This window comes from Lathamus discolor, chromosome 2 (assembly GCF_037157495.1).
Source record: "Lathamus discolor isolate bLatDis1 chromosome 2, bLatDis1.hap1, whole genome shotgun sequence".
Classification (NCBI taxonomy): Eukaryota; Metazoa; Chordata; class Aves; order Psittaciformes; family Psittacidae; genus Lathamus; species Lathamus discolor.
The window spans coordinates 27,104,850-27,119,336 of NC_088885.1; the positions used below are offsets into that span (position 1 = coordinate 27,104,850).

The window sequence follows — 14,487 nt, forward strand, 5'->3', positions numbered from 1 at the left end:
AAATGATATAATAACTTTTTATGGCTTTTATAAGATACAAATCTTTAAAACTTTAGTGTGTGTGGTGGTTTTTAGATGAATAGAGCAGAATATTTTTATGATGAATATAAATATCCAGGGGACAATGTGGATTACTTCCTGTTGTCAGCAGTTATCTTTGTTCTTGTTGATGTGGGGGAAAAAAAGAAAAGTATAGATTCTTCCAGTATTTTGATATGTTTTATGTCAAAATTATTAAATGGACATTTTAGATATCAGAGAGAGATTAAAATGATTCCTAATTATGATTTTGAGGAAGGTTGAAGAAACTTTTCATTGTGGAAATGCAGATATACAATTAGGTCACAGTTTTGTCACCCCCTTTGGTACTGACTAATTTGTGCTGCTCTTGAGAAAATGAAGCTTACCCTTTCTTTATGCAGTCATAGTTCTTAAGGTATGCTAGCTTATTCTAGTTCTGTTCACGCTCCTGGCTTTTCTACTTGTGAAGAAGGATTCTCACATAACATATCTCTTGAGTCAAGATTATTTTTTCCCTCCTTTTTAAGATGGCTTTGAGTAAGTATTCAGAAATATATCCTGCTGCAAATGTTACTAAATTTAAAAAAAAAAAAAAAAAAAAAAAAAGAAGTTGAGTAGAATTCATTTACACAGCTTGCATGACATTTTTTTTCCAGTTGGTTGAACAGATGCAGACCCACGGGGCTGCTGAGAAATGACTTTGATAGATGGTTGCTGTCTGAGAAGCTGGTATACTGCAGATTAGTAGAAACCCAAAGAGAATCTCGTCTGCTTTGTGGAGGGCTTGGTCCAATAAGATAATTTTTCTCATTAACCTATCGAGCACCAAGGTAGCAAGGATGTTGGGGAAAATAAACTACCTCAGTGTTTCTTCTGTCATTTCATGAATTTGCCTTTGCTTGTTTCAGCTTCCCAGTAAAATGCATCCTTGTCTATTCATCTCTTTGAATCTTGAATTGAAATTTTAAAAACTAGTATTTCAATGTGGGTTTTATTTATTGAATTGAGAAAATAAGTATATTACTTTATATTTCAAAATCCTATTGGGGTAAACACCTGTCGTTCCTCTTGTCTGTAAAACAGCTAGCTAAGCACTTTCCTACTCCTAATTTGATTCTTGTTCTTCATGAACTGAGATTGTATTCTTTTAAAAGTCTCAAGACTCATGTGTACTGCATTTGTTCAAATCCAACAGAAACTGAACATACCAGCAATTTTACGTGCTCCTAAGGAAAGGAAACCAAGTAAAAAGGAAGGAGGAACACAAAAGACATCTACACTTCCAGCCGTACTTTATAGGCAAGTAACGAAGTCTTGACAGAATAGGTACAATATCTAGTAAGGCATAGTTTCACACAAGTGCTGAGAAAATTGTTTGCTTTGGTTTAGATTAACAGAATGCATCAGTGGTCTATATGTTTTACTTATTTCTGAAGGCTAAGTTTAAGAGTAGTCAGTTCTTCACCTTAACACACATCAATAAGGTCTGGGGTTTTTTTTTTTTTTTTTCTAATATGACAGCAGCACTTTAAGGACAAAGGTAACTCTTTACAGCTGGGTCCTTTGTTTCTGTTGATGTGAAAACTTATAATTGGTCATCTTGTCTTTTGAAAGCAATCATCTGTGTTGATTTTGCAGACAGTGCTGTTGAGATTTAGTCACAGTGGCTGGGTGCATAAAACACTTGTCATATTAGTAGTTTTACTTTTTACTCATGGGTTGTGACATACTTTGAGATACCTTATGGTTTAAATTTCCCTACTTGTATTTCAAGTATTTCCCACAAAACTAAAATGTATTCACTTATTCTGTTATTGTTCTCCCTTTTCCCCTCTCCTATAAGTTGTGAAGTTACAAACTGTATTTTAAGTAAGCCTGACAGTGGGAACATATGCTAGGATCCCAGAGCATGACTGTGCAAAGGATACATGTCATCTTGGATCGTCTTCTCTTGCCACCAGTTGAGAAGTGTCATAGTCTGTTGCTTATAAAGAGGGCAGTAGTCAGGCCTTCACCCACAGATACAGTGGGCAGTATCTTGTCCAGCTAGCAGGCTAAATAAAGAAAATGGGTTACATGAGGAAAAATTTGTTCTAGTGCTGTGAGAGGTGGAAATCCTGAGAACATGGCAATGGGCTGAGGATTTGTCAATTTAGCTGTATACATAAACAAATTATAGGAGTCATGCTTTACTAGTTCTGTTTTATTAAAATCCAGTCATTTAGTTCCTCCCATTTTATAATAGAATCAGTGAACACCTGATCTTTTGGAAATAGCTGAAGTTTCAAAGCCAGTAAAATAATAATAAAAAGGAAATGCTATTTCTCATGAGTTGATACGTTGCCCAGCATAATAGCAGCACAGGCCTATTTCAGGGTGCTTGCATAAAATAAGCATATGATTGCTAAGACTGGTAATAGCAGCATAATTTGCCATTTGGATGGCACAGGTAGTATTTTTTCCCTTTGCCATTTGGTACATTTTGTTGAAGTATCACGTGATTATTTGCTGGTTAGAAGTCCTCAAGAAATCAGATTGGAAGTCATTTTCTTGATAAGTTAACTATATTAGGTGCTTTTTGTGCTTTACTGTACATAGGTAGAAGCTTCTTAAAAAGTAATTATGCTCTTAATTGGTGCATTAAAATTGAAGCTGCCACGTTTGTATTGAACTGGGGAATGTGCTGGGATGTATCATTTATTCTTTATGATATCAAATGTAACTATTATGCTTTTCTGCTACCTACATTAAAAGTTGTGGAATTTGCAAGAAGAATCATGATCAACACCTACTGCTGCTGTGTGATACTTGTAAACTCCATTATCATCTTGGTTGCCTGGATCCCCCTCTTACAAGGATGCCAAGGAAGACCAAGAACAGTTACTGGTAAGAATGCAGTTGATGATAGTTTTGTTATCTCTGTACTTAAAGTAGGACATAAATGTGAATATATTTGCAAATCCTATTTGCAAATCTATTTATATATATAGGCATTGCTATAATGCAGTTTGAACTGAGTCGTTTTATTTTCAGGTTATTAGCAGTCATATTTCAAGGTTTAAAAAAAAAGTTGTAAAGATTTTCTCATTGCTAGCCACTGTGGAGAAACAGATTTTAGCTTTAATTTTCTTACGTTTTGAGTTCATTTGTGATGATTAATGCTGCTATATAGTAATGGTAGAAAACTATAGGCTGCTTTCAGGAAATGAAAGACTTGGTCTTTTTTTTCTCTTGGGATGCAGATATGCAATTCTCTGTTCAGATCTTTGAGATAATACCTGTAAATACTTAAAAATACCACTTGTAAGTAGTTGATCTGTTTATTGCAATATGTGGAGTCATTTGGGTTTACTTCTGTCTTATGACTCAAATCTGCAATGCCAGTAGCATATGTATAACTTGTCCTTGCTGCAGTTACATTTCCATGAATTAAAAATTTTATTTTGTGCCAGTGGAGCAGAACATAAGCTAAGTAGTACAATAGAGAACTGGTAACCTGGTAAAGGTGATGATTTCCAAACTGCAATAAAACTAGTGGGCTGCTGTATTGTGTTATCATTCTTTATGTTTCTAAGCTGCTCTGAAAGCAGTTATTTAAACGCAATTTTTGTCTGGCAAGAAGTTCGTGTACAGCATCTCTGGGAATCACCATCATCTTGTCTGAACATTAATGTAACAAATCAGAATGGTATAAGAATTCGTTCTAAAATGCAGTAAAACTTTTTTATCAGGAAAACTTCTTTTATATTTTTCTTCGTAAGTTTCTTTTTTTTTTCCCTTTAATTTTATTTTAAACTTCCGTAAGACATTTACTTAAGTCATCTTTCTGTGTAGTTTTACTGATTGTGAGCAGTGCAAGATGGCAGGTACATGAAACAGGAGGTCTGTAATTTTATTATATTTTAATATAACAAAAGCTGGATTTACCCAAATAAATTTTAAAGGAAATCTCAGTAGAGATCACCATCACTAATACTTTTCTGAATTTAATTTTCCTTAATGACTTAGTGCGGTCTGTGATTTTGGACTTTTCATTATTTAAAGGGCATTCTGAGCTCTTTGGTTAAATTTGTTACATGGAGACATTTTTTTAAACCTTTTTTTTAGGAGCTTCTCAGTTTGCCAGGAGGTTCTTGATTTTTTTTTCCTTTTTTTTTTTTTTTTTTCTTTTTGTTCTGCCTTTTAACCAAGTTGAAAAAGTTCACAAAAAGCTATCAGTCCAAAAGATGTAAGACTACAATTCTCAGTAGGTGTTAAAGCCAGACTAGGTCAGGTTAGGTAGTAAAACTCTTTCATTTCAAAGCTATAACTTATCTTTGTTATGAATTTCATGCTTCAGTTATACCTCAGATCACAAACTTAGCTTTTACTTTTAATTAGCTGAAGCGTATTCTGAAATGTGAGATTATAGCAGTCAAATTGAGCTGTATTGATTGCATTCTTTTCATCATTGAACATGCCCTTATGCATTCTTTTCAGGATCAGTAGAGAGCATATAGAATGGACCCTTAATCTGAGTTTGATTTCAGCAGGCCCCTTCCCCCCCCCGCTGTTTTGAATACAATTTTAATCTTTTGATTAAGCTATGAAGAAAAGTGTGGGTTTTTTTTTTTATATGGTGCCTGTGTACTTTGCAGATATTTGTATAGGATATAATGTGAACTTATGCAAAAAGTGCGAAAATGGGTATAGCGGAAAATTCCTTGAAATGTTAGGCAGGTTGAAAGACTTTGAATACTGTGGTTAAAAGTTTTGCCTTTAGTCGTCTTTTAAAATAGTATGCAGGAAGCAGTTAAAAATAAATGCTTGTTGATGTTTACTTTCTATTTCATTATCACTGATAACAACTGTGAGTAAATGATTAACTTGAACCTTTGTAAAAATTTTGATGGTTAGAGTCACATACTTGATAAATACCTATTTATTTAAACATAAGGTAGTTTAGTTAAACATTAGGTATCATGAGTCTGTTTCATGTGCTTCATATTTTATACTGTGTTTGAGCATGTCAAATGATGCAGCTTATATGTGTGGTGCCACATAACCTTATTGGTTAGTTACTCTTTTTGTCCATTTCATACTCAGCATTTAATAGAAATGTAATTTACAGTATATATACAAAAAAGGATTTTGAAATTGTTTAACTAAATCCACTATTTCATGTAATGGTAAGGGGGAAAAAAAAGTTCTTTTTTATAGTTAAAACCTTATTTGTTAAAGCACAAATTATAATTAGTTATCTGGATGTTTCTAAACATGTAAAGGAGGTAATGATTTTAGTCTTCATAAAATCATAGTAGGAGTTTAGACCTAGTGAGCACCAGTGTCTCTCAGCTTATTAGAAATGGGTTTCAAGCATTTAATACTAAGAATTTTTGCTGTTCCAGGGTCTTGACAGTTTTCTCCAGGTAACATTTATACATATGGAATATTTTAGAAAGAATTTTTTGGTAACATGTTAAGTTCAAAGCCTGTCCTCATTTCAGATGGATTTATTTTGAGAGGAAGAGCATAACAACTATTTTGCGTAATAAAACATGATAGCATTAATTTCTGTCTGTTTTGATGTGGTGTCTTCAAAGCAGGCCAGCAACTCTAATCATAAAATAAAATGCTGTGGCATACTTCTATTTAAAAATTTGGAAATTTTTCGTTTCCTAGAAAACCTGTTGATTAAACACTAGAATATTCTTTTGATTCACATTATCATAAAATGAAGTCTTGTTATTCTCTCTGACAGCTGTGTATTCTTACACTCCTGCCTATTCTGGATGGACTGGGAACCCTGTACTTCCCTAGTAGAGAATGATCTGAACTGATACATAAACAGTGCGCAAGTGTTGCCAGACAATACAATGGATCAAAATCTGGTTATTAAGTATCAACATTTTCAGTAAGAAAATACAACATAGACTAGCTCTTTCTATTGAAATGAGATTGGTGAAAAACAGTGATGATAGAAAATAACATAAAAAATGCTGGAGATGGAGATGAACCAAACAAGGATTAATGATCAAATTAGGCTTGGTGGGCTTTAATTTTGTTCTGGAACGCTAGGTTATTTTAGTGGTGACTTTGGGGTAGGGAGTATTGGCTGCAGTACAGAGTGAGCTATGGAGTTCCTGACCGGTAGGCCCATGAACACAGATACGTGTCAGTGTCTGGACATTCATTCATATTGCTGACCCTATTAATTCAGTATTGATCCAGCACATCTTGATTGTTTTTGCATCCTAATTCATTAAATGCTGATATAAAGTTCCTAATTTTTATACATGTGTGAGTGCAGTATAGTCTTGTGTATAACATTACTTTTTATGTGTTTGTCACTTGTCTTAATTAGATTGTTGCAAACAGCAAATTTTCTGTACCTTGACTGTCTGAAAAATGCTCTTTGAAGCTCTTAGATGAACCATTTTTGATTCATATACACTGTCTTTTATCTCCAGAATAAGAGCAGTCTTCCTTTTTCCACTTCCAGTGCATCATTCAACATGTATGATTTATGCAAATTCCAGAGCATAGGTGTCATCTGAAAACTATAATCCATGTTTCTGAAGTTCAGAGTGCTTTACTTCTCTGTAAACAGTGCAAGAAGTGATTTATCACAGAGGATGTCTGAGATCTGTTGCCTCCTAATTAAAACCAACTCAAACTCTAATACAGTTTTCATTTTTATATACTGAGGGCAGGACTTTCTCTGGAAGCACTGTAGTGGTGTTCACTTAGCACAGAAGACTTAAATTGGCTCCTTTCACAGTAAGCAGTGTGCACAAGGTGCTGGTTTCTTCTTAATCTTCTTCCAGCCTAATGCCCAGTTGTGATTATAAGAATGACTTTCTTGTTCAGACTGGGTCCTTTGTATTTTCATCACATAAGCCATTCTGAAACTATGCAGCATAACACACCTAAGGCAGTCTAATTCATGTATAAAGTGATATTGGAGTAAAAGCTCAATTTTTCCTAATTTTTGTAGTGTTACCTTTTCAATAAATTTGAAAAAATATTTTCATATGTTTTTATCTGGTTTTCTTGTATACCAAAGATGTTGTTTGCTTTGTTATTAAAATTTCAAAAAATGAAAACAGATTTGTGTTAAGTTTACCAGTATGTTGTTGACTTTGAGCCCTGTCTGTGAGGTTTTCAACTTGGTGACCTTTCATTTATAAAGGAATGGTGTTCAGTGTTTCCTCAGCTTTTCTCATCATCATTTCACAAATTTCCATGTGCCAGGCCTATCAGTTAAAGCACATTTAGATTTTTTTTTTTTTTTATGTGGAAAGCTGCAGTGTAAGGAAACATCATAATGTTACTGTTTTAACTAAATTTTGGGGGGAAGTAACAGGGTTTTCTCTCTACAGTTTTTATTGCCACTCTACTAAAAAGCACCCCATCTCCAAACTGTCCCTCCATCCTTGTTTTCTCAGGGTTGTAGATATTTGCATTTTCATACTGTAAAATTCCAGGCATCATTCTGTTAGTTTCTAGAACTTCATAAACAGAAAGAACAATTTGGTCCTTGAGTGCTTTCTAAAGCGCTGTTGTAGCTTCACACATATTTTGAAGCTGCCTATGCTCAAAAATTTATTCACCACCAGGCAGCACAGAAACATTTGCATTGTGCAGTTACAAAAAAACAGTTTGTGTTAGCCTGGACCATGAATAATTTTTGAAAATCAGTAATGCATGTTACTTGTCACTTGCTATTCTTGTCACTTCCTAGTGAGCTGAAAACATCCATTTGCTTTGTGAGATGGGAAAGTATCTGGTACCATTGATGCTTGTATCAAGTCAGATTGAAAACACAACAAAAGCATGCAACTGCTTTTCTTCTGTAGGTAGTTGGTGCTTTATCAAAGACTTTCTGTATGATTAAAAGGTTTCAAATAATGACAGATTTCTTGATGGATCAAGCATTTTCCAGTAATTTTTAGTAATAGGCACATTTTAGCAGTAGGCATATCATTGCCTATAGCTGGTTTTCTCTAAATCTAGGTTAGTCAAATCCAGACTAAAACCAAAACAAAACCTTTGTACAGAAGTTGAATCTTTGGCACCATTTCTCCTCTTATTTTGCATGTGCTGAATGGCAATACTTGCTAATTTAGAGGCAGTAGAAGACTGTTGGAGTAGTTGGAAAGGTGACCTGTTGTCATAGGTTCTCTATTCACTGATTGTCCTTGAAGAGGTGAAATTAAATGAGCATGACTTTAGCATAGCCAAGAGGAAGGGGAGTCATATGACTGCTTTCTATGAATATATTAGGATTAAACAGCAGAATGGGAAGAGAGTTCTTTAAAATCAAGAACCATGTTGAAATAAACCATAATAGAAGCTGAAAGTTAGGAGATTGTTTCCAAGTCAGAGGCGTGTGTGTCTGTAATAGCTTTTCTGTGGGCCCTAGGGGAGCTAACAGCCAAAGCACTTTATGGTTGAAGCTTGACTGCTTTGTAATAGGGTTGATAAGATGTGGTTGCCTGTAATAGTAGAGGCTATTCCAATAAATCAAGAGGTTGCTTGTAAGTTCATGTTTATAACTTTGCTTTTGTAGATTCACCTTCAGTGTGTATGTGAAGTTTTGTTCTGTGATTCATAACATGTCCCTCCCTTCCCCCATACTATGATTTTGCAGGTCTCTTGTTGCAGCTCTAGCTTTTTTCTAATTTTGATTGCTGAGACACTCGCACCACCTGTTTCAGAGCAAGCTCGGTCATAACAATGAAATTTCAGGAACTTGCATACAGTACCTTGTCTGTTGGCAGAGATGTTTCTTGTCATCTTCACTAACATCAAAGTTAAAATACATAATTTATTTATGTTTAAATAGGGTCTTAATGAAACTCAGGTACTTTAGATGTCTGCATAGTTATTTTCTGTACAACTGTCTGAACTTAGGTAGCAGAAAACCAATATATTTCCCTTTTAAATAGCATAGAGCTAAGGAACATGAATTATTTAATCTAAAGCCTCTCTCTCCTGCTACATCATTGAAGAACCTTTCTCCATAAAATCTTACAATAATAGTAGTTTGGTCTGTGTACTTTTGTTTATTTACTGAAGTGCTTTATGTGTATGTATGCCGATGAAGTTACTTTGTGTGTGTAGATGCACACAATTTATGTCAACTATAAAAGTAGCATTTTGTAACAGCAATTATATCTTGTTTTTTTCTACTGATTTTCCATGCTGGTGTCCTGAAGAGGCCTAGAAATGTTAACAGGTACTGTAGCCACAGCAAACTGAGATTTGTAAAGAGAAGGAAGAATAGAGTATTACGCACTTGTATGCTGGCCAGAGACTGTTTGCAGAGTACAAAAAACTGCATGAACTGACTTCCTTGTGTTTTGGCTACTACTAAAGTCTCCATACTTACATGAGGGAGGGGAGGCACTGTTATCTTTTGCGCAAACTAATACTTCTGTTTTTCTGGACCAGCAAATACTATTAGCACTAGCATGTGTCCTGTGGTCTCAAGTGCTTTAGAGATAAGAAGTGATTAATCTTCATGTCATTATAATGTAGCTGCAATTACCTTAATTTTGCTTACGGAAAAACTGTAGGGGAAAAGTATTGACTTAACCGTGGTTACACTGGTAGGTTGGCCAATCCAAGATTAGATTGGTCCCATATCCTCTATTTTAACTTGGTAGCTACTACTCTTTGTCTGGGTGACCATAATGACTGCTGTTGTCTTCTGCTACAGTCAGGACAGATCTGGGATTATACTGTTTGGATTACTTTGAAAGAATTAGAAAACATAGAAAGTTGATGGAGTTCATATTGTGTTATTTTAGTATGTGTATCCCTGTTAATGCATTTAATAGCAGGACATAATGTTGTTTTCATCCTTTTTTGAATTGGAAGTGTAATGTGAAAAGGAATTAAAAATTGGCAGTTTTCAGTGGGTATAATTTTTAAAGTTTTCATTAACATATTTTAGTTACCATCTGTATTTTTATTTAACATTCACATTTATGACTTTGCGTACGATTTTTTTTTTTTTTTTCCCTCCCCTGCAAATAGGGACAAAACTTGATGAATTCCCTTCTTCTTAATTCTGTCATGGAGCTTGTTTTTAGTATCTGTTCACTTTTGAAGTTCTAATTGCGATTTTGTACTTCTTCAGAAACTCAGTAGGCCTTTTCTTCAACTCAGTATTCAGAGTTTGCTAATAGGTGTCTCCAGCTCCTGTATCTTTGTCTCTTAATTATTTATTTTTTTTTTCCAGATTTAAACCCCACTCCCGTAGAAAATACATAATAGAACTGGTTTTTGTAACAGACATGTCTTCTGAATCACTAGTGCTAGAGTGTGCTTATCAGAATGAATTCAGGAGTGTGTAATGGTCAAGATTAAATTGCAGCAGTTACAGTAATGAATATATTTGAGCAATGTCTTTAGGTGTCCATTGGGATTCTTGACTTTTGAATTTATTTTAAACCAAAACACTTCGATATGTTTCTTTTTCTGCTTTTGTGACTGCAGTTTTAAATAGAAAATCTTCCACTTTGCAGGCAGTGCTCAGAGTGTGACCAGGCAGGTAGCAGTGACATGGAGGCAGACATCGCCATGGAAACCTTACCAGATGGGACCAAAAGATCAAGGAGGCAGATTAAGGAACCGGTGAAATTTGTTCCTCAGGATGTGCCACCAGAACCGAAGAAAATTCCAATCAGAAACACGGTAAATGATGGTTGAGTTGTTTTTATGCAGCTCATATTCATAATAATGTTGTGTTAAGATGACTTATGATTTAGACTTTTTTTTTTTAATTCTCTTTCTGTTGTTTAATGATTTATTACTTGTGTTAAGTGTATAGTTTTGCTAAAGTAAAAAGCTGGGAAATGTGGTATTGAACTGAAGCTTTTCCTTTCTTTTCCTTTTACCTGGGTCACAAAGTCCTCTCAATTGCAGAAAAAGAGAAAATTCAGTTTGTGCTTAAACTTAACCTTTACAACTGTTCTTCACCATAGTAATAAGGACACTTTGTTCTTGTATGCTGAGATTTAAACATATCAAATTGCCAGTTAGAGCTGTAAAGTAATTAGTCATTTCCTTATATACAGTCAACCTACTGACAAACTGCATATTTTGTGACTATCACAAGACCCTTTTTTTTCTTTAACTTCCTAATCTTATTGTATGTTTTCTCAAATTTTCCTGGTGGATAGTTTTCAGAGAACAGAAGCTTTCATTTGCTGATGAAATATTTAGCATCTTTCTTTCATTTAAATGTAGAACTTTTTTATTAATCATTGTGTTCTAATCCCTATAGTTTTGCTCTCCTACTTGCTCATCTTGATGTGTCATGTGTCATGTCACCTATGAAATGTACATGAAGGTATCAAGGGCTTTTGGGTCCAGTATAGGGAATGAGTAGTGTTCCCATGACCCTTTGGACATGAGTAGTAATTGTGTATAAACTGATGTTTTATCTTTCAATATATTTCTTGGTATTTGGAAATACCTAAAACTTTCTCACATTAGACTAGACTTGCTTTTTCTCTCATGCAGCACAACTTTTCCTTGCAGAGCTTTCCACACTTTTTATCCCTGTACTAGCAGATACCATACTTAACTTTTCTGAGTATAGACTAAGATTAACCAAGTATTTTCCTGACCTAACCTTAAATGTTTGGTTTTGTTACATTTCAGTGTATTTTAACTGTTTGGGCCATAGCTTTGATTTACTTAATGGCTTCCTTTTCCTGATCTGTGGCTAAGAAGAACTCAAGTGACTCAAGCTAAACTGATTAATTTAGTTCAAATTATTAGGTTTGCAGGTAATCCAAAATAAAGTTTTGTGAATAATTGAGAACCTCTGTGTAGTGGAGAAATGTTTTTTTCCTTTCGTCTTGTCACTGAGGGAAAGTTCCTTTCTTTCCAGTGTGTAAGAGCACATAGGTTCTTAAAGCTGTCTGGGTAGGTTGCGCCAACTGTTATTGACATACTGTTATTCACACAGATAGAAGAATCTGGTGTTCCTGCTTAGTGAGCCTTTTGCACTTCTCCCCTTTTAATTCTTTGTCTCCTCTCTTCCTATACCTAAGGTAGTAGTATAAAGGGTGGGGATTCATGATGTTGGGACTTAAGAGAATTAGGAGTATTACAGGAAAGACATGTAGTAGTAAAGAGTGATATGAGGCATTGTACAGAAATCCATAGGAAAATAAGATTGTTTTGTTCTAAGGCCCATGTAATAACTGTTAGGCTGCTTCTGTGCTAAATGGAGGGAAGTCTGATTGCTCTGAAGTGTTGCCCTCATGCAGTGACACTATGATGTGCTACACTAATTCTGTGTTGATGATTTGGCACCTCGTGTTTTAAAGAGTATTTCTACACACATTGTGGTATGTAATATAAAGACTAAATTTACTTTGAGTGGACTAGGATGTTGGCATGGTTTAGCATTACACTGTGGAAAAATTACTGCTACCAGTCTTAAGAAAGACTTTGCTCCTCTGCTTGAATTTTTAAGGCTTAGTTCTCTTCAGTGTTTTTTGCTTTTTACAGCATACAGACTTGTAGAGTAACGTGTTTGCGGCCCTGTGAGCAGGGCTTCTCTGTCAAAGGTATTATTTCCACTCTCACAGCTTTCCCGTGGCTGACGGATTGTTAGGTTGTTTGTTTTTTTGTTTTCTGTTGTGTGGTTTTTTGTTTTTGTGTTTTTTTTGTGGGTTGTTTTTTGTTTTGGTTTTTTTTTTTTTCAATTTCCTGTCTTCTACTTAACTATGGAAGAGAAGGTTCACACCCTTGACACCTGCTGGATTTCTTTCTCTGAACAATGCTGAATTCCTTTATTTCAACTCTTTCATGATCTTGGGGCATTTAGGCTGTATGACAATATTAAGATAGCACACCTCTGAAGACTTACCAGATACTTCCTTGCAGTATGGGATTCCCCCTCACCTTTGTTATGAACCCCGAAAGTTGATGTTAGTTTTTGTTATGTGTTTGTTTTGGTTTGGTTTGCCTTCTTTAGAAAGAGAATACTTCTAAATTTATTAGGTCTGGGGCTCTCTGAATATTTGAGAGGAAAAGACCTGACCTTTGGAAGAACTTCTCATATGGAGTTGAGTCTGACTCAACTATGTGGTGCTTTTCAAGAGATTATTTGTTCTGTGCTTTGTGTCCTCACTTCTCAAATACTTCTAAATAGTTTAAGGAATAAAAAAATGAAAAATTTAAAAATATATAGATTAAAAAATATAATCTATTTAATAAATATAAAGAAATAATTTATATAAATTCTAATATTAATTTTATATAAATCTATATAAATTATAATTTTTATATATAATGTATATAGTATATACTTCATAGTCTTTTCTTCTCAGAGTACTTTGTATCTCTGGGCATGTTTTATTCAGTCTAGTTTTGTGTGAGCAGCCTTGCTAGCAGTTATAATCAACAAGTGCAATTATAAGACTGAATTGTGTATCTGTTGCTCTTAAGGGTTTTCCATTTGTTTTGCATACAATTATCTTGAATTGATATAATTGAGAGAAGGTTTTTTTCTGACACACCTTAAGAGAATGGAAAGTGTCTTAAATTTTTGGATTTCATTGTTATGGTTTATCATTATTTTGTTGACAGAAATGGTGTATAAGCCCCAATATTTTGATAAAGTTGCATTAGGTGTTATACTGATGACAAAAATAGCTGGAATTTGTAAGAAATTTTATACAAATGCATAGGATTAAGCCTATATACTAACCATATATATATATAAAAAAAAGTTAAATTGTACTTTCAGACTTGATTTTTTTTATCAGCTTGTCCTTCAACTCCTGTTTGGAGCTGATTTCAGAGATGATGAAGATATGCCCTTTAATGAAGAAAATGCATTTTCCTTATGCAGAGTATTTTTTTCTCTAATTCCTGTCTCTTTGTACAATGAAGAGTTAAAGAAGTTATTATCTTAAATACTCTTTTAGAAGTATTCATAATTTTACCATTACTTCTCATCCAATTTAAGGATATGTACCTAAGTCCTGCAGAATTGTATTCTTTATTATTCTTCTAAGCTGCTGAATTAATTGATGATGTGGATTTTCTCTTCAGGGTTAAATAGTTTTTCAAGAAAATTGTGGGTTTTTTTCCCTCTTTAAGTGTAACCTTAGAGTTTGTTTTGCATTGTTGCAAAAAATACTAAGGATATCTAATTTTAACTTATGCAACCTGTACCATTTCTCCTCTTTCTTTTGCCTTACAAACTTAACAGTTCTTTCCAAGTTTTTCTTGTCTTCAGTCTCTGAAGTATGTAGCCTTATATCTGTGTCAGGATAGTCAGAGATTTAGAGTAGGATGCTCTGCATTATTTTGCATGAGGTACCTTTTCTTCATACCTTCATTCTTCTTGTGCGAAAAGCATGGATCATAATTAATTAATGGCTTGGAAGGGCTGTGAGGAATATTTATTTTCCAACTCATTGAGAGGAAGGTGAGACTGTCTAATGTAAACAC

At 34.3% G+C, this 14,487-nt stretch overlaps 1 protein-coding gene across 8 annotated transcripts in view; it reads left to right on the top strand.

Annotated features, from left to right (window-relative positions):
* The window catches only part of PHF14 (PHD finger protein 14), a 163,341-nt gene that overhangs the window by 43,481 nt on the left and 105,373 nt on the right, over nucleotides 1-14,487 (top strand). For all 8 annotated transcript variants that reach the window (XR_010609874.1, XR_010609875.1, XM_065666214.1 and 5 more), the window contains 3 exons: nucleotides 1,217-1,320; nucleotides 2,776-2,907; nucleotides 10,536-10,704. Coding sequence is in view for 6 of the 8 variants with exons in the window: in XM_065666214.1 (XP_065522286.1) it covers nucleotides 1,217-1,320; nucleotides 2,776-2,907; nucleotides 10,536-10,704 (405 nt within the window). In the remaining 2 variants the exon portion in view is untranslated. The remainder of the gene's footprint in view (nucleotides 1-1,216; nucleotides 1,321-2,775; nucleotides 2,908-10,535; nucleotides 10,705-14,487) is intronic.